The sequence below is a fragment of the Coenobita brevimanus genome, chromosome 107, assembly GCF_032717465.1.
Source record: "Coenobita brevimanus isolate Jiangsu-jjx chromosome 107, ASM3271746v2, whole genome shotgun sequence".
NCBI classification, from domain to species: domain Eukaryota; kingdom Metazoa; phylum Arthropoda; class Malacostraca; order Decapoda; family Coenobitidae; genus Coenobita; species Coenobita brevimanus.
Window position 1 is genome coordinate 17,974,058 of NC_137060.1, and position 19,764 is coordinate 17,993,821.

Here is a 19,764-nt window from a genome sequence, read left to right on the forward strand (position 1 = left end):
GGCAGACGTGTAAATAATCATTCATCCGTGTCCGCTACATTTCGTTCAAGTATTTATGAATCAAACAATAAGTGAGAGAGAGAGAGAGAGGAGGGGGGGTGTCAGGGGAGGCGAACGGACATGAGTGTTTGAGTCTATCTTTTATTTCACTGTCCATTTGTCTGCTCCTAATATTTACTACGAAAGGGTACAAGTCCAACCTCTCTCCCCAGGTGGACCGAGATGGGCCGGTACGACATACCTGCCATGCTGGGGTACGTGAGGAAGGTGAGCGGGGCACGGAAAGTCAGCTATGTGGGGCACTCACTGGGATCCTCTGCATTCTTCATCATGTTTACCTATCACCCTGAGATAGCTTCATGGGTGGGTATCGTATTATTATTATTATTATTATTATTATTATTATTATTATCATTATTATTATTATTATCATTATTATTATTACTGATACTACTACTACTACTACTACTACTTCTATTACTACTACCACTACTACTATTACTATTACTACTACCACTACTACATCTACTACTACTACTACTACTACTACTACTACTACTACTACTACTACTAATAATAATAATAATAATATTATTATTATTATTATTATTATTATTATTATTATGGTTAGGATAATGCTGATGTCACCTTAGAAAGAACAGCGATATCAAAATCATTATATACTTGTGTTAGTATTTGTAACTGCTGGCATAATCATTAGCCACATTAACACTCGGGGTCAGATAACAACGTGGCATCTCGTTCTCAGTCATGCAAACTTTTTATCCTGGATTGGGAAACGACAGATTAACGTTTTCCTAATTTTTTTTTAATAATGTGTAGTCAATATACTTCAAATTTTGTCACCACCTTTATCCATTATTTGGCAACCTGAATTTGGCTCTCTGTTATCTTGTTTTTGTTTTTTCTTGGACGGAACAATCCTGCGGGCTCCTGACCCTTTGGTTCCTTCTTCCTTGCATTTAAACTCACTGGGGTACACCCACCAAGAAGCGTCCCGTAATTTAAGATAACTCTGCAGTATCCAGCACATGCCGTAAATATTCATGATGCGGTTCCTGTGAGTGATAGTGTTAAAGTCACAAGGCCGTTTTCTTGCCAGCTAATAAGTCATTCTAACACCTTTTCCTAAGTGATATTCCTTTCCTGTTTCACCTTAGTTTTCGTTTATATCCTTCTTAAATCTTTAAAATGTCGACATAATTCGTATACATATCACAGACGAGAACATTAACATGCCGTCTTTATAAATAAGTGATAAGCAAGCGGTGCAACAAGGTGAGGGTCATAGTCATAACCGTTATATAGTCGTTGTCACAATCAGTCATAGTCAGTTGTCATAGGCAGTCAGTCACTTGCCATAGTCAGCCACAGTCAGTAGTCACAGTTAGTCACAGTCAGTTGTCATAGTCATAGTCAGTTGTCACAGTCACAGTCAGTTCCCATATTTATTCATAGTCGTCATAATCATAGTCAGTTGTCACAGTCATAGTCACTTCAAATTTTGTTCCTGCCAGGTGACGGGAATGGCAGCCCTTGCACCCGTGGCGTACGTCTACCACCGGACCTACCCCATCGGCCTCATCTCACCCTTCGCGGACAGTATTGAAGTGAGTCGCGAAGAGGGACGGACGGAAACAAGGCCGGAAATGAGGGAAAACGACGGAAACACGGATAGAAATGAAAGGAAAATGGACAGAAAATGAGGGAAAATGACGGAAACAAGGACAGAAGTGAGGGGAAAATGACGGAAACACGGACAGAAATGAGGGAAAATGACGGAAACACGGACAGATATGAAGGAAAATGACGGTAACACGGTCAGAAAATGAAGGAAAATGACAGAAGTGGATATGAAAAGGACGGCCAGAACTGACGGAAATTTGAAAAAAAAAAAAAAAGGATCTAAGCGGGAAAAAAGAACGGAGAGAAAGACCAGGAAAAATAATGAATTATTGAAGGAAAAAGGAAAGTCAAAAAAAAAAAAAAAAAAACAGACGGAGAGGAGGACGGAGAGGACGACAGAAAAAACGAACGGAAGACACGAAGGAAAAATACAAGGAAAGTCTAAACAGGAAAAAAAAAGACTCAAGGATGGGAGAACGACAGAAAGACAGGTAAATGGACGGAGAAAGGGGAGAACCGGATAGAAGGAAGACTGAAAGGACTTGGAGAAAAAGTGAAAGGACAGAAACTGACGAAAGAAAACTGGACAGAGAATGGAAAGCGAAACGAGAGACGGGTATAAGCCAGACGGAAGGAAGGTGCGTGGGTGAGAGAGAGAGAGAGAGAGAGAGAGAGAAGAAAAAGAATGTGTAGAAACAGAGACGGAATGGATTACGGAAAATTGTTAAATGCTAAAATAAAAAATGTTAAATCAGAGATGGCAGGCAAAATAAAAACAACGAATAGAGTAAAAAAAAAAGTGAAAGGAAAAAACATAACGAAAAACGAAAGAAAAAGTAAAGAGACAGCAAGAGAAAGAAAGAAAGGGGACGAAAGAAGGGTGATGAAGACAAAAAGGAGGGGGTGAAGATAATGATAAAGCTGACTATATATAAAAAAACACACACACAAACACACATGACGACTACCAATTTACTCGATGGATATAAACGGAGAGATGATAAGAAAAATAATATTAAGAACTAAAACACCTGGACATGGACGGAGGAAGAACAGAATAAACAAAATGACGAAGAACTAGATGGACGGACCAGAATGAAAGACGAAGAGGACTGGACGAAATTATACTCAATGAAAGACTAAGTAAATATAAGTATCAAAATAGCTCTTACGTTTTTGTCAGTCATATACGGAAGTGTTCTCATTATTTTTCTCAACAAAGTTTCGACGTAACGATGTTATTTTTGCTACTGGTAAAAATGTCATGATTTCTTTTTATCATTAAGTATTATCGCTGGGATGTTATCGATCTGACTGCTTAGGTTTTAAATAATTTGCTCAGAATTAAATTTATTATGTATCAAGTTCAGTCATACAGTTAACCAATTTGGGGGGCGGTCTAGGTCCGTATTTAGTAGTTAATCACACACACACACACACACACACACACACACACACACACACACACACACACACACACACACACACACACACACACACACACACACACACACACACACACACACACACACACACACACACCACTATCTTCATCATCACCACCAGTATCCTAAACAAAACAAAACAAGAAAACATATACCACAAACAAAACAACCAAACACAGAAACAAACCATACCAGAAAACACACACACACACACACACACACACACACACACCACTATCTTCATTATCACCACCAGTATCCTAAACAAAACAAAACAAAAAAACATATACCACAAACAAAACAACCAAACACAGCAACAAACCATACCAGAAAAAACCATCACAAGCCTCTTCTTTTCGTCCCTCCACAGAGAGCACTAAACCACAGCCAAACCTACGAGCTGTTGCGCCTGATGCCCGAGAGAAAAGCTGGAAATGTGGCGTTTTTCTGCAGTCCATCCTCACTGACCAGACAATTTTGCGTTCTCAGTCATCAGGCCATCTTCGGTGTCAACATGGACTACGTGGACAAGGTAGTTTGGGGGAAGAAGAGGTTGACTAAGGATTACAATTATCAGGGTCACTTATCACGGTCACTTATCACCTTCGGTCTTTGAAAAACTGGCTATGTGGACACGGTAGTTTGGGAGAGGAAGAGGATGACCAAAGGCTAAATTATCAGGGTCACTTGGCATCTTCAGACTTGGAAAACTGATATATGTAGACAATATAGTTTGGGAGAAATGTACGAAAATTACGAGGGAGGGCACTAGATCGCCTCTGGTCTTTAGAATGTAGACAAACGCTCAGGAGGTAATTGGCAAGGAGAGGTAGACTAAAAATGAAATTAGGAGTGACGTTACTACGCTATCTTCGGTGCTAACATGGACGACGTGGCCAAGGCAGTGTTGGAGAAGAAGCTGACCTTGAACAAAAATTTTTCGGAAGGTTACTTGTTATCTTCAGTTTTTAAAATATGAAATACGTGAAAAAGGGAAGTTCGACAGAAGATATGTACCAAAGCTAAATTATGAGGGAAATCACAACTACGGTCGTATCAATATGGATTCTGTGAGCAAGAGAGTTTGAGATAGGAGGTGGGCCAAGAGGTAAATTATGAGGGAGGGCTATTGGCCATGCCGTTTATAATAATGGGAATATGATGCTGATGATGATAGTAATAATGATGACGATGATGATGATGACAGTAATGATGATGATGATGATGATGATTTGTGAATTACTTTATCCTTTATACAGCCGTGTCAGCTAATTTGTCCTAATTCTGGTTCTGCTTTCCCCCCCCCCTCACTTTTTTCTTTGTTTTCACTTCATTCCTGTTCTTCCGCTCTCCTTTTTCCTCAACTTTGCAACTCTCTCTCTCTCTCTCTCTCTCTCAGGAATACCTCCCCGTCATTCTCGCTCACAGTCCGGCCGGCACGGGGTATCGAGTCGTCCTCCATCTCCTTCAACTCCACTCCTCCAGTAAGTCACCCTGCAAATTCACCCTTCAACTTCACCCTATAACCTCACCCTCTAACTTCAACCTTAACCTCCAACCTCACCCTCCAGCACCATCTTTCAATATCATCCTCCAACTTCACACTCAACCTCCAACCCCACCTTTCAATCTTACCCTCGGACTTGACCCTCCAACTACATCCTTCAACCTCAGCCTCGAACTTCACCCTTCAACCTCAGTCTCGAACTTCACCCTTCAACTTCAGCCTCGAACTTCACTATCCAACTTCTTCCTCTAACTTCACCTTTCAACCTTCCCCTCCAACCTCGCTCTTCAACTTTACTTTTCAACCTCACCTTCCAATCTTATACTTCAATCTCACTCTCTAATCTCACCCTCGAACACCACCCTTGAGTCCCACCCCAACCTCACATTTCACCCTCATCCTCCAACATCATCCTTCAAGTAACCTCACCCTCCAACCTCACCCTCCAAATATAATCTCAGTCAAGTAAGTAAAGTAAATTTTGATTATGACAAAAGAAAAATGCCTTAGGGGAAACCTCTCGTAGTGAAGGGGTTAATGGAGACTACAGTATATCTTACCCCTCCAGTGTTTAAAAAAAATGTGAACAGAGTATAATCGTTTGGTTATACTAGGAATTAGACAAAAAATATAGTTAACAATACAATCAATTGGTAGTTGCAGGAAAATAAATCCGTAAACTGAATATAATCTATCAGTAGCAGCAGGAATTAGAAAAATTAATCGTGCATAAGAAAAAATAAACATTGTCAGGTGGTAGTCATGGCAAATTATGTCATCATACTGAAGGTGTGAAGATAAATTAACAAAATAACTGTAAATAACATAACGGTACTCAAAATAGCCGTAAACAATATAATGGTACCCAAAATAACTGTAAACAATGTAATGGTACACAAAATAGCTGTAAACAATAATAACATAACTGTAAACAATGTAATGGTACACAAAATAGCTGTAAACAATATAATGGTACACAAAATAACTGTACACAATATAATGGTAATCTACTGTAAACAATATAAAGGTACTCAAAATAGCTGTAAATAATATAATGGTACCTATAATAACCGTAAACAATGTAATGGTACTCAACTGTAAACAATACTGTATAATGGTACTCAAAATATCTGTGAAAAATGATACTCAAAATACATGTAAACAATATAATGGTACTCAAAATAACAGTAAACAATATAACAGCATTCAACTGCAAGCAATATAATGATACTCAAAATAACTGTAAACAATGTAACTCCTCAAAATAACTTGTACTGTACTCACCCAACCCCAAACGAGTTCTTGGTTCTCCTACGTTCGCTGTCTGCAATAAATAAATAAAATAAAATAAATAAATAAATAGTCAACGTTAACATGAAAAATATGGACTGAGAGGTAGAGAATAAAAAAGGAAAGAATTTAATTATACAGAAGCGGTTCTAACAATTGTATGGACAGAAGTGTGTAGAGGTATATGAGTATGATGAGGATATACCGTAGTCTTGTTCTCTCACCGTATACTCCTGATTCTATCGATGTTTATAATATTCTCTCTCTCTCTCTCTCTTCTTCTTCTTCTTCCACACCATCTATCCGTACCTCTTTTCTCTGCAAAATCCTCTTCTTCTCATCTCCTCTCTTTCTTATAACCCATTTCCCTCTTCCGTCCAAAACTCTCTCTCTCTCTCTCCAGGGCGTTTCCGAGCCTATGACTACGGGTACTCAAGGAACCTCGAAGAATATGGCCAACCCAGCCCCCCAGACTTCTCCCTCGACCCCGTCACCGTCCCCGTTGGAATATTTTGGTCACAGCAGGACTTGCTAGCCGATTATAGGGTAAGTGAACAGATGTGTGTGGTACGGTTGTCTGTTTGTTCAGTACGATGTTACATTATTATATCGGCGTTCGTGAGGCCAGTGTGTGTGTGTGTGTGTGTGTGTGTGTGTGTGTGTGTGTGTGTGTGTGTGAACAAAATAAATCAAATAGATTTATCTGATATTAACCAAATTTAATGGACAGACTGAGGAACAACAAAACGGTTGTTATTATTATTATTATTATTATTATTATTATTATTATTATTATTTTCTTAACAACAGATGAGAGATGAAGGCCACAGGGCTATGTCGATGCCCAATCTAGCAATTTCAACTTAAACAGTTATTATTCGATTTAAACCCAAACTTGATCGAAGAGCTGACCATCAGCCAAAGGGCTGACCTACTGTTTTTGTGAAGAACAAATCAAAAGTCAAGATTATAACCAGATCAAAGTACACAATTTTTATCCTATTTACCTCAAACTTTGTACACGGGGTTCAGCATTAAGCATGGAAAAGATATTCAATGTTAAGAATAATCAGTCAACGATCGAGGTCTGTGAAAATTCAAGGTCTTAGGAGAAGGTCAACTGATGTAGTTTTTTTTTTTTTTTTGTCTCACTTGCTTATTTGGACCACACTTCCATACGTAATGACAAGCATAAGGGTTGGGCAAGAATGAAATAAGTAAATTTTTAGAGCAATCGATCGAAACTGAAGTTCACAGGGCAAAGTCAAATTACTAGCTCTTAGATCAATTGTTGGTCGGAAGTGCTGCACCCTCTCTCTCTCTTTCCTGGCTGATCCGAGGGTAAAAGGGTAAAGTACCTCCGTTTATTCTCTGTTTACCTATTTGTTTGTTTAGTGTGATGTCATATATTGTGTTTAATTGTTACTATACCCATATGCCTCCTTTCAGCCTGGAGGAGACATTTAGTAGTGACGGGGTTAGAAACAAACCCTGATGGGTTTCTATGCTATGTGTGTCTGTGTACCTATGTAGCTCACACCCCTCTCCCTCTCTCCCCATAGGACGTCAAAGAGACTGCCTCCAAGCTGCCTAATTTGGTAGTGAATCATCGTGTGGCCGTCAGAGATTTCAACCACATGGATTTCCTGTGGGCTGACAATGCCAAAGCCGTGGTCTATGAACCGGTCCTCGAGTTCTTGGATTCTTTTTATTAAGCCTTATTTCACTCACTTAGAACTGAAGCAGAAAACACCCTCTAACCTTCCTGTCTCCTCTCACTCGTCTCTGCCTTCCTCATCATTTCTTCCTCTCTTCTCTTACCCACGTCTTCATCTTTCCCTCCCTCAGGGCGTACAACGCACTGTCTCTGAGCTACCCAACGTCGCTGTGAACCATCGTGTAGCTGTCAGCGACTACAACCACGCGGACTTCCTGTGGGCTGAGAACGCCAACGTTGTTGTCTATGAACCCCTTATAGAGTTCCTCGATTCTTTATATTAAAACTTTATCTTAGTCTCTCAGCGATGATGCAGTGACCATCAGCCACTCAGACAGCAAGGGTTTAACTCTCCTGAATAAAACTGTCAGCCGGTAGCCAGAATTTAACACTTTTGTTGGCATCTAGTCTCTTAAAAGAAAAATCTACACTGCCATCAATCCTTAAGCTGCAATGGATTTTATTCGGCTGAATAAACTAGTGTGGTATTATCTGGAATACTTAGTTTTCTGGACCAGTATCATTAAATTCTTTAAGCTTTGCCGTGATACGTTAATCTGAGCCGAAAAAAATCATCTAACATTATTCGAAATTCAATACTATTTTGCAATTTGCAGTTAAAGGGTCTCAGAAAGCATCTTGGAGCGGTGATCTGTGATAGAGGCTTGGAAACAGTTTCCTCGGAGCAACCCTGGATTAGGTATGGGATTATGCTTTGGGCAATAACGAACAGCTGGGAAGGTAGAAAGACTGCACAAGGAAAGCAACTCTGAATAGTGATCACCAGAAACATAAAGACTGAAAGGGCTTTTGCCGCAGTAACCGTAGATGAACTCTGAGATTGGCTTGTAACAATGGCGAAGCAGATAGACATAAAGGCCCATATTTTCTCCAACTCAGGTAAGGCCGCTTTCACACTATCCGGTTTCTCGCCGTCGTGATCGTGGCTAGCCATGGTGCTAGAGGTGTCACAACCCCCTGTCTTGAGGGCAAAGAGTCGCACCGTGCCTACACACGGTTCTGTGTGTAACCAGCAACGGAAGATGGATCACAGGCAGCGTTTGAAAGCCCTTTATGTGTTACATTTAAGTAAAAGGAAAAGGTGACAGCGCAGAGTTCATTGGATACACCCAATCAACGAAAAGAGACTGTGAGCATTTGCAACACTGAAGAAATAAAAAGTGGTGACATGAAATTTTAAAACTATACTCGAATCATCTAGGCACATGTCCCACAACATTGACTTCTGCTCAACGTGAGATGATGTCAGGTGATACGTCTCTTTCTTCAACTGCCATACTGATATCAAATACTGTAAGTCACCTCAGTACAGTTTTTCACTGTACTTTACCAACAAGGTCAAGTGCGGGACTGAGCAGCAGCCGTGCGATGACAAAGCAAACTGTAGTGGAGTGTGAAGACAAGTATAAACAAGTTCAGTCGACTGGGTCTGTCCGGTCCCGTGGCTAGCCGTGGGACCGGATAGACCCAGTGGGGCAGATTCGCCGTGACCGTGCCGTGTGAGTCTTCAGGTGACTGCAGTTCATGGCGCCGTGCCGTAAAGGCGAGAAACTGGATAGTGTGAAAGCGTCCTATTACCTTTAACTTAGCTGTTTATTTAGCCTTTATCTTAATATTATTTTTTGAGTCTGGTAACTATTCTGATACTGTTAGAATTAATATTATACGATATTAACATATTGCATGCAGAAATAAACTACCGGTAGTATGGAACAGGTGCCATGATGCCTTCTGAGCTTACGAAAATACGAGTCAACGACAGTAAGACGAAAGCAATTAGGCATAATGCTGAGCAGTTATAGGGAGAAAAAAATAAAACGGAAGCGATTTTTGTTGCTGCAAGCCTGGCGAACACTGGGATTAGAGTTTAGGCAATAATACGTAAGCGGATATGAATACTATATATGAATAATAGTCTACAACCCCATTTGCCGATAAATGCCCTCTTAAAAAAAATAAATAAATAAAAACTTGACAAAATTAAGGATGCTCCTTTTGAAAGTTGGAAACGGTACACTACGAATGCCATAATACACGGATTAATGGACATCGTATATAACCCGTACACTACGAATACAAGAAAGAAAGTCAGCAACATACCTACACCTCAGATGTGGTAACGAAGGGCTTGATGTTCCCATTATATTTTGTTTTTTGACCCTCATCTACGTTGTGAGCTTGTGGATTTGCTTTTAGTTTACCAATAAAGAATGGAGAGAAGAGGAAGGTGACGTATGGATAGATTTTTCTGTTGACATTGTTTCACTTTGTTAAAGCACAAGTTGTGAAGTATGAGTTACAGTATTTCCAGTATATGTACCTTAGGTGCAGCTATATGTGAATGTCAAAGCTGTACTGTTGTTTTTATTAAATCTCAATTACTGTAACCTGTATCTACTTAATTCCATACAATCAAACTTTCATCTGTTACTAGTACTGTACGCTGTCTCACTGCCAGCTATATACATGTCTGGACAAAACTGAACAGTCAGGTGAAGGGTGCAAGCTACTCACTAATCATTGGCCCGCGTTCTCGTCGGGTAAAGAAGCTTCCCAGTATCTCTTCCTAAGCGACTTATTTTATTTATTACACTTTACTGTCCTCTTCTGTTACTTAAATCATTCAAATAACACCATGCTCTGCATAAATAACGTACAAAACTATACCCAGCCATATCCAAAAATAAACAGGTAAGGAAAAGGTGATGAGGAACTTCTTAAACCAACGAAAATACGAGCCATACTGGACGATGGGTCGTTGTCTGGTCATCCCCCAGCACAGATAAAAGAGCTATGAAAAGTATATCCTGAACGTATCCTGTGATACCTATGTACCTAAAAAAAAAAGTAATCACACAGGTATGTTCTTGGGTAACAAGACAGGGTTCATTTTTAAATCGTCAGTATTCGTTCCCTGGCTGGGGTGCCCACACCACCGTGGTTCTCAAAAAAAAAAAAAAAAAAAAAAAAAAAAAAAAAAATCTCCTTTCGGGGAACAGGGAGGGAGCTGAGGGATGTGTGTATAGCCAGGTAGCCGAGCTGCCCGGTTATATCAGTGCCACTCTCCAGCACCCGAAGTATAATAGGCTGTCTAAGACAAACCTGCCTTCCCTTTAATTCGGATCAGACTGGTTTGATTTAGCTGACAAAAGATAAGAAACCTGAACTGCTGTTATCAGTTCACCTGTGAAGGTCACTGAACCCGAGTTAAGTACATCATTATGAGACACAACTATCGGCAAATCGCATCATTTAAACCTTCACAAAACATGGAAACACTTTTGTTCATGTTCATATAGACGTTCTGTAGGTCCCACCGTTGCACACACACACACACACACACACACACACACACACACACACACACATTAGTTTTTTCGCTCCTTACCACCAAACCACCACTAGTCACTGGAGGCAAGTGGTAGGGGGTCACGTGCATAATCCTGAAGTTGCTCCTCAGTAGCTCGTATATTACATTTTCTATCTTCCATCAACAGAGAAAACAATATTATAAGGCAAAATATACGAGGATGAGATGGAGGGATGGAGTAGGGAGATATAATTATGATAGAGAGAAGTGTAAGTTGGTGAGATTGTAGCGAAATGGCAGGGGAGAGGGTGACAGGGAAGTGATTTGTTTGTGGCCACCCCTTACGGGATTAAAGCGTCTGGCAATAGATGGATAGAAAATAAACTGCCTACTAACGGAGTGCCTACAGCGACAATTAACGTTTCCCAAAGTGTTGAGGGTTGTAATCAATGGCAAATAAAGAATCGAAATGTAAAAATAGATCGAATTTCCATACTGTGCTTGTAACTGTACTCAGCATGATAATTTCTGCCCCATGTATGTGTCACTGCACCCTTTTGTTCTCGAGTATCCTCCCTGCTTGGTCTACAGCGACAACGTTCCCCAGAGTGTCGGGGATTGTACTGAATGGTAAATAAAGGTTCTAAATAAAAATGAATGTGCTTTGAGGTGGCCGTGGCGTGGTTAGTACATGCGTGGTTCTAATCCCGCTGCCGGAGGGGGATTTACTCGTAACCAGATCCCTCTCGTACACACTCCTTATCCGCCCTCCGACTCCATAAATCTTTTGGGTCAGCCGTTTGACTGTGTGTGTGTGTGTGTGTGTGTGTGTGTGTGTGTGTGTGTGTGTGTGTGTGTGTGTGTGTGTGTGTGTGTGTGTGCACTAGTGGCAAAAACACAACAATATAGAAAAAAAGATACTCCCACAGTATATAAATAAAATTCTTTCATCGCTGCGGACACTCATGACATTGCTTGTTGTAGTGATAGGCTTAATCCTACTACACCCAGACGATTTTACTCAGCACAGGAAGAGGGTAAATGTCATGAAGTCACAGTTCAACACGAGATGGGATGGAGGGAGGCTGGTTGGGAGGATCAAGGGTGGATAAGGGAAGGTGAGAGTTTAGGAGGGACTGAAGGACAATGAAGAAGGGAAGAGAGTTGGAGGGAGTGAAAAAGTGATGGAGGGGGTAGAGGGAGGGTTGGAGGGATAAACAAGATGGAGAGAAATGACTGGGAAATAAGAGATGTTGGAGGGATGAAGGAGGAGGGGTTAATGGGGAGGTTGTTATTATCTTTATGACTAATATATCAGTCACGCCTTTTCCTTATCAGTAGCCTGTCAATTCTCTCCACTCCAACGTCAAGGGCATCAACCATTTCTGCCTTATCAGCTCTTCCCGTGAGCTTGGGAGACCTTCTCGCACCACTTCCTTATCAGTTCAGATCTGCAACATCATCATCATGACCTTTTTTCTTAATCAGGAAAAGGTGAAGTAGGATCCAGAAACCAGAAAGCAAAAGGAAGGTCGGAGAGCTATCACTATTACGTCCACTGAACTAGGTCACATAGTCTAACCATCTGCACATATTTTTACCGTTTATTATTATTATTATATTATTATCAATACATGTGATTCGCTTACATGTACCAGATACGAGTTCTTCCGTTCACTACAAAGCTAAAAACAGTGTGTGAGTCCATCTTTACCTAACTGATATTTAATACACGTTCACATTAACCCTCACAGTACGATGGCGGCTTTTGGATCTCCCTCTTGCTAACATCAGACGATTTTATTCACGACGCTGTAGGAAGACACTTCATTCTTTGTGGTTTTATACGATTGTATAAACTCTGGAGAAACGCTTTGCAGTGACGGGGATAGAAACAGTCTCAGTTGATCCCTTCCCTCTCTGACTTCTCTTCCTCTATTAAAAAAAAAAAAAAAAAAAAAGTCTGGAGCTATCAGGCATTGAGTAAATAACAGATCAATGAATTACAGGTGTTAAGAGGGTTAAAAGAAATTTGATTTAAGTCCCTCTATAACCAGACGTCTTACCAGAGCTGAATAAAATCGTCTGAAGGTAGCAAAGATATTAATAAAAAAAATCGTAGTGAACGGCTAAGTTAAATAATATCAGGGAGAATATTAACCTATTCATTACGACAGTCTCTTTATATGCTGTAAAAAAATTGTCTGGCAGGTGCAATAAAAATCCGTCCATCCATCCATCATTCAATCCTAAGTTGCCCCATGAGAAGCGCAGAAGCCCGGGGCAAGGCAAGTTGGTCACGACATTTAAGATGAGAGTGACCAGCCTCACGCATCCCTAACTGGCATTATGTGAGCAATAAACCCCAACTACCCTTTGGATATAAACCTACACAGGCTCAATCCGACTGGAGAACCTGAATTACCCACTAAACCACTAGGTGCCATAATTTGGATATATGGTTACCATCCAGCGTAGTAAATGGTTTCCTGGTGTGCAGGAAACCATTTGGCTTGTCACTCAGTGTAGAGTCACCCACAGGCAGAAGGAAGAGGAAAAAATGAAGGAAGGACAGAAAGAGGAGTGAGAAGATGACCGTTGGCAGATGGAGGAGGAAAGAATGAAGGAAAGAAAGAAAAGGAAGGAAGAGAGGAAAAGGAAGACACCCAAACCAGCACAACATCGAGTGAATGGATGGTGAAAACACCCTCCTACTACCTAATAATAATAATAATAGTAGTAGTAGTAGTAGTAGTTGTAGCAGTAGCAGTAGTAGTAGCAGTAGCAGTAATAGCAGTAGTAGTAATAGTAGTAGTAACAGGTAATGTCGTCACGATAGTAAAGGTAAAAATAATCCCTATAACTGAAAAAAATGAAGAGAGAGAGAGAGAGAGAGAGAGAGAGAGAGAGAGAGAGAGAGAGAGAGAGAGAGAGAGAGAGAGAGAGAGAGAGAGTGTACGGTAATTCGGACCGGGTGACACTAAAAATATTGTCCTAATGTAACTTTTGTTAAGTTCATTTGAGCAACGAGGATGGAAATGGGGTTCTGTGTGTGTGTGTGTGTGTGTGTGTGTGTGTGTGTGTGTGTGTGTGTGTAAGATGTAAACAGGCATCATACAGTAGTTTCCTACTGTAGTGGGATCACGTAAGGGGGCGTGTAACCAGATACACATATCTTATCGGCTGTGTGAGTATAAGTGCAAGAGTAAGCATCAATAACACACTCACACACACACACACACACACACACACACACACACACACACACACACAATGCGTTTCAACGTTCATATACTGTAGATGTATGTATTCACAGATGCCGGTGTATATAAGTGACGTGCATCTCCAAAGAATAGATATGTGTGTGTGTGTGTGTGTGTGTGTGTGTGTGTGTGTGTGTGTGTGTGTGTGTGTGTGTGTGTGTGTGTGTGTGTGTGTGTGTGTGTGTGTGTGCGTGAGAGAGAGAGAGAGAGAGAGAGAGAGAGAGAGAGAGAGAGAAAATGCATATTTATGTACGTGTGTTTACGCATGTGTGTGTTCTTACCTAATTGTTCTTACCTAATTGTATCTTTACAGGAATGAGTCAAGCTCGTACTGTCCCGTGTCTTAAACCATATTTATCGTACATATCCTTAAATTTGTGAATTGTTTTGGCACACACTATTTCATTCGGTAGTGCATTCCATTGATCAATTCCTCTGTCTGGGAAACTGAATTTCCTTACGTCTTTATCACCTCTCTTCTTATGCAGTTTTTTGCAGTGTCCTCTTGCTGATGCTTCTCCATATGTTAAGTAATCATTTATGTCTATTTTCTCCTTTCCTGATATGCACTTATATGATATTATCATGTCACCTCTTTTCCTTCTCTCCTGTAGTGTTGGTAGATTCAGTTTTTTTTAGTCTTTCTTCGTAGCTTAGGTCCCTTAAGCTTGGTATCCATCTTGTAGCGGCCCTTTGAACTTTTTCAATCTTGTCTATATGCTTTTTGAGATGAGGACTCCAGACTACTGATGCGTATTCCAGGGTTGGTCTAATGAATGATGTTATTATCCTTCTTAGCATGTCTTCATTTATGTATGTGAATGCTATTCTCATATTTGCAAGCAGTGTATACATGTTTCGTACCTTCTCGCTGATGTGGTCAGCCGGAGATAGTCTGTTATTGATAATCACACCAAGGTCTTTCTCTCTTTCTGATGTGTATAGGGTTTTATTTCCTAACTTATAATCCCAATCAGGTCTTTTTCCACTTTTACCAAACTTGATTACATGACACTTGTCCACACTGAATTCCATTTGCCATGTACTACTCCATTCATGAAGTTTATTTAATTCTTCTTGTAGCTCCCTACAAGAGTCTGTGCTAGTAATTCTCCTTTGTATTTTTGCATCATCTGCAAACATATTCAGATAGCTCTCATTTCCAGTGTTACTGTTTATATCATTTATATACACTAAAAACATGATTGGTGCCAGCACCGAACCCTGTGGTACTCCACTAGTCACTTCTTTCCATGATGAGTAGTTTCCTCTTAGTACTGTCCTCATTTCTCTTTTTATGAGAAAGTCTTGCATCCAACAAAACAGTTTGCCTCGAATTCCTCCTTGATGGTACAGTTTCCATAAAAGTCTTTGGTGTGGTACTGTGTCAAAAGCTTTCTTGAAATCTAAATAGATACTGTCCACCCATCCTTCCCTTTCCTGTATTGTGTTTGTTACTCTGTCATAGTAGCTCAACAGATTAGTAACACATGATTTTCCTTTTCTGAAACCAAACTGTCTTTCTGTTATCATACTGCGTTCTTCTAGATGATTTACCCAAGCTTTTCTTATAAGTTTTTCTAATACCTTGCTTACAACACTGGTCAGCGATACTGGTCGGTAGTTGAGAGGATTTTGTCTATTTCCTTTCTTGAATAAGGGGACTATATTTGCTTTTTTCCAAATATCAGGTAGTTTCCCTTGACTCAAGGATTTCTTGAAAATTAAAAATAATGGTTTACTTAACTCCTTTGCACATTCTCGTAATACCCAACATGAAATTTCATCAGGACCACTTGCTTTTCCTCTGTCTAATCTACTTAGCTCCTCCTGTATTACTTTTTCTGCTATTTGTATATCTGGTAGTATGTGTGGACATGCGTGTTCCACAAAGTCCCTCTCAAAATTTTTTTCTTCTGTAAAAACTAATTGGAAATTCTTATTTAGTGCTTCACAAATATCTTTCTCTTGTGTATAAGTGATTCCCTCGTCCGTAATGGATTGTATTATATCTTTTACTTTGGTTTTGCTTCTGATATAGCTGTAAAACAGCTTTGGTTGATCACTACTTTCATTTATTATATCCTCCTCAAACTGTTTTTGGGCTTCCCTCCTTATTCTTGTATAGTCGTTTCTTGCCTGTTTGTAATTATTATACGCCCTTTCACTATTGTGTCTTCTGTATCTATTCCACAACAAATCTCTTCTTTCTTTTGATTTTTTACATTCTGTATTGAACCATTTCTGTATTTTCTTATCTGCTTCTTTGTGCTTCTGGACTCCTATTTCATAAAATTCACAAAATTTTTTATATACAGCATTTAAATCTTGTCCTCTAAGCTCATTTTCCCAATCAACTTCAAAGAAATACTTCTTTAGGTCTTGATAATTTCCCTTTTTATAGTTTAGGCTCTTTTTGTAACTGTCATTGCTGTTTACTATGTCATATGCTATCCTGAAGTTATAATTTAGTACTGCATGATCGCTTTTGCCAAGTGGAGGGTGATATATTAAACTGTCAATGTCATTTTCTTGCCTAGTAAATATTAGATCTAGCACTGAAGGTACATCAAGTCCTCTTTTTCTGGTGGTTTCCCTCACATGTTGCGTTAAGAAAAACTCTTGTACGAGATCCAGGAGCTTTTGGTCCCAACAGCTTTCTTGGCTATTTATATCTAGAGTATTCCAATTTATATTTGTACTGAATTCCCCAGTTAGTATAATTCTTTCCGATTTCTCTTCCATTTTATGTAGCAATGATCTTATACTCTGAATTGAACTCTCTGCCAGGTCCTCATATTCGTCTCTTTCCCATGTGTTTGATCTGGGTGGCATGTACAAATTGGCTACAATTACTTTACCTTCAGATGTGTCGATCTCTATTGCAATCAGTTCTACTTGTGATGGTATATCTAGGTTTATTTCCTTGACTTTTAGATTTTTCTTAGTTAATATTATAATTCCTCCTCCTTTTTTTAAATTTCTGTCTCTTCTCCATATAATGTATTCCTCTAAGTTTAGTATGTCATTGGATATCCTTGGTGTTAATTTTGTCTCAGTTAGGCATATTATTTGTGGTTCATTTTCTCTGACATAATCATTCATCTCTAGTAATTTAGATACCATTCCATCCACATTTGAGTACATCAACTTTATCATCTTGTTTATATACTTGTCATGACATGGTTCTACTACCTTCCTCCTTTTTCTTCCATCCTGTTTGTGTACCACTTTCGTACCTGCAATCCTATTACTTTGTAAAAAAATTTCTTCTTCTCCTCTTCTGATCTTCCCTCATTTTTTGTTTTTGCTTCCTCCCTTTTCTCTTTCAGTAATTCCAGTTCCTCTTGTGTTAGGCATCTTTTTATCCATACATTTTTGAACTCCTCTTTTTCCATAAGATTCTTTGCATTTTTTAGTATCTCTTCCACAGTATTTACACTCTGGAAAGTCACCTTTAGAGGTCTTATCTTGCTTTTCTCGTATTTCCCTAACCTTTTGTGTTCCTCTATGTCTTTACTACAGATTTCCTCTGATACTTCTTTCAGTAAGCTCATTACATTTGCCATCTCCTTTTTGTTTCTAGTGATCTTGTTTTTAACCTCTTCCTCTTCTATACCAGTGATTACTATTGATTTATTTATCTCTACTGAATCTTTGCTAACTCTGGATTGTTTTGGATTACTCTTTTCACCTCCTTTTTAATGCTTTTTTTCCTCCACCCTTGTTTCTAAGTCTTTCTTTACTTTCACCATTTCAGCATACGTGGTTTCTACATCATTTTTGTAGCTTCGCACAGCTTCATTCACCTGTGTTATCTTCTCCTCAATATCACTGCTCTGGTCCATAAGACTGCTTGCTTGCCTAATTGTCTCTGTGTTATTTTTGAACTCTTCCATAACACTCTCGTGATTGACTACTGTACTTGCCATTTCACTCAATTTCTTCCTAAGCGTACTCAATTCCACTGTTAGTTCACTGATGGTTGTGTCTTTCTTATTGGCCTCCCTTCCTAGTTTTTCTATCTCTTCCTTTTGCAAGTGCATTTGCTACTTTATTTCATCAATTTCATTTTTGAAAGCCATTTCTAGTTTGTTTACACGTTCAACCAGTCTATTGTGAGTCTCCACTTCAACCAGTTCTTGGTAGAAATCATCATTTTGCTTTTTACTTTTATCCCTTTTCTTTTCCAAATTTGTTTTACTGAAGTATGTATCCATTTTGTAATACTAAATGAACAGCGTATGTACTTACAGAGTATGTACACTTTCCCCGTGTTGCTGTGTGTGTGTGTGTGTGTGTGTGTGATGGAAGAGGCCATTATCAGTAAGAACATTTTTAACCTTAAGCTGTCTGTGATTATAACTGAAAAGATTATGACTCATCTAATGTATCCCCTCAATACTGTCAATCATTCTGTGTTACCTCATTTTCTGTTGATGGCAGGAGGAAACTAATCTTCAGAACTAAAAGCTGGTCTGCAAATAATTTATGGACAGACTGGGGTATGGATGGATGAAAGTAGATTGATAGACTGATAGACACAGAATTACAGATAGATAAAATGTGTGTGTGTGTGTGTGTGTGTGTGTGTGTGTGTGTGTGTGTGTGTGTGTGTGTGTGTGTGTGTGTGTGTGTGTGTGTGTGACTCAGTTTTCGTCAGACTTGGCTTAAAATTGATAAAGGGTCTGATGGTCGGTCAAGGAGTGAGTTAAAAGATTTTCAAAGCAACAGCTTAGGGATCAAGACCAGCTCAAATCATATTCATCCGATTTACACCCAACTTGGTAGCCGGGCTGAAGGTCAGCCAAAGCTCAAGTGACACCGTGTTAAGAGCAAGCAGCAGCAGGTCGAGGAGGGTTAAAGGGCAACGTCAAAGGTTCGGCTCTGTACTTCAAACAGATTTTAGTCAGCTTTAGGTCAAACTTTAACGACAATGGGTCAAGGGTTATGATATCAGGGCAAAGTCGGATGGAACAGTTTTAAGGTGATATATACATAGTCAGATGGAAGTTTTAATAGGATATACACGGAACTTGACTGGTAGGTGTGAGAGTCAGGAAAGATAAAACAATTCTAATTTTCAGATCAACCAGTCGAAGATCCACGATCAGCGAGCAAGGCCAAATGTTCAGCCTTCAGACCGTTCAGATTTATATTTCATGTGAGGACTACTTTTAAGATCTCAGTTTAAAAAAAAAATATTCAGACGATTTTATTCACCTGAAATGTGTCAAAGGATAAAAGTAAATAAATAAATAAACAAATAACTAAATCACCTCTTTCACTGTTATGGACTCGCCACATTATCTATAAATATATTCCTATCATTTGTTCAGCGTTGGTTCCTCCTTACACCACATACACATCCTATCAGGGACCATGTGATCTCAGCATTCATCTCTCTTTCTCTCTCTCTCTCTCATGCAATCAGACGACCTCGATTACATATTGTTCTTATAAACATATCTTGTCTCGCCTTACTTATCTGGTAAATCAATCATACCCTTATCTAGGGCTCTTGCCAGACAGAGAGAGAGAGAGAGAGAGAGAGAGAGAGGGGG

At 39.5% G+C, this 19,764-nt stretch overlaps 1 protein-coding gene across 1 annotated transcript in view; it reads left to right on the plus strand.

Annotated features, from left to right (window-relative positions):
* Positions 1-7,604, plus strand: part of LOC145416711 (lipase 3-like) — a 32,561-nt gene extending 24,957 nt beyond the window's left edge. Inside the window, exons 6-11 of the mRNA XM_080285644.1 lie at positions 213-363; positions 1,539-1,631; positions 3,463-3,624; positions 4,492-4,576; positions 6,293-6,435; positions 7,452-7,604. Coding sequence (XP_080141770.1) covers positions 213-363; positions 1,539-1,631; positions 3,463-3,624; positions 4,492-4,576; positions 6,293-6,435; positions 7,452-7,604 — 787 coding nt within the window. The remainder of the gene's footprint in view (positions 1-212; positions 364-1,538; positions 1,632-3,462; positions 3,625-4,491; positions 4,577-6,292; positions 6,436-7,451) is intronic.
* The last annotated feature ends 12,160 nt before the right edge of the window (positions 7,605-19,764 follow it).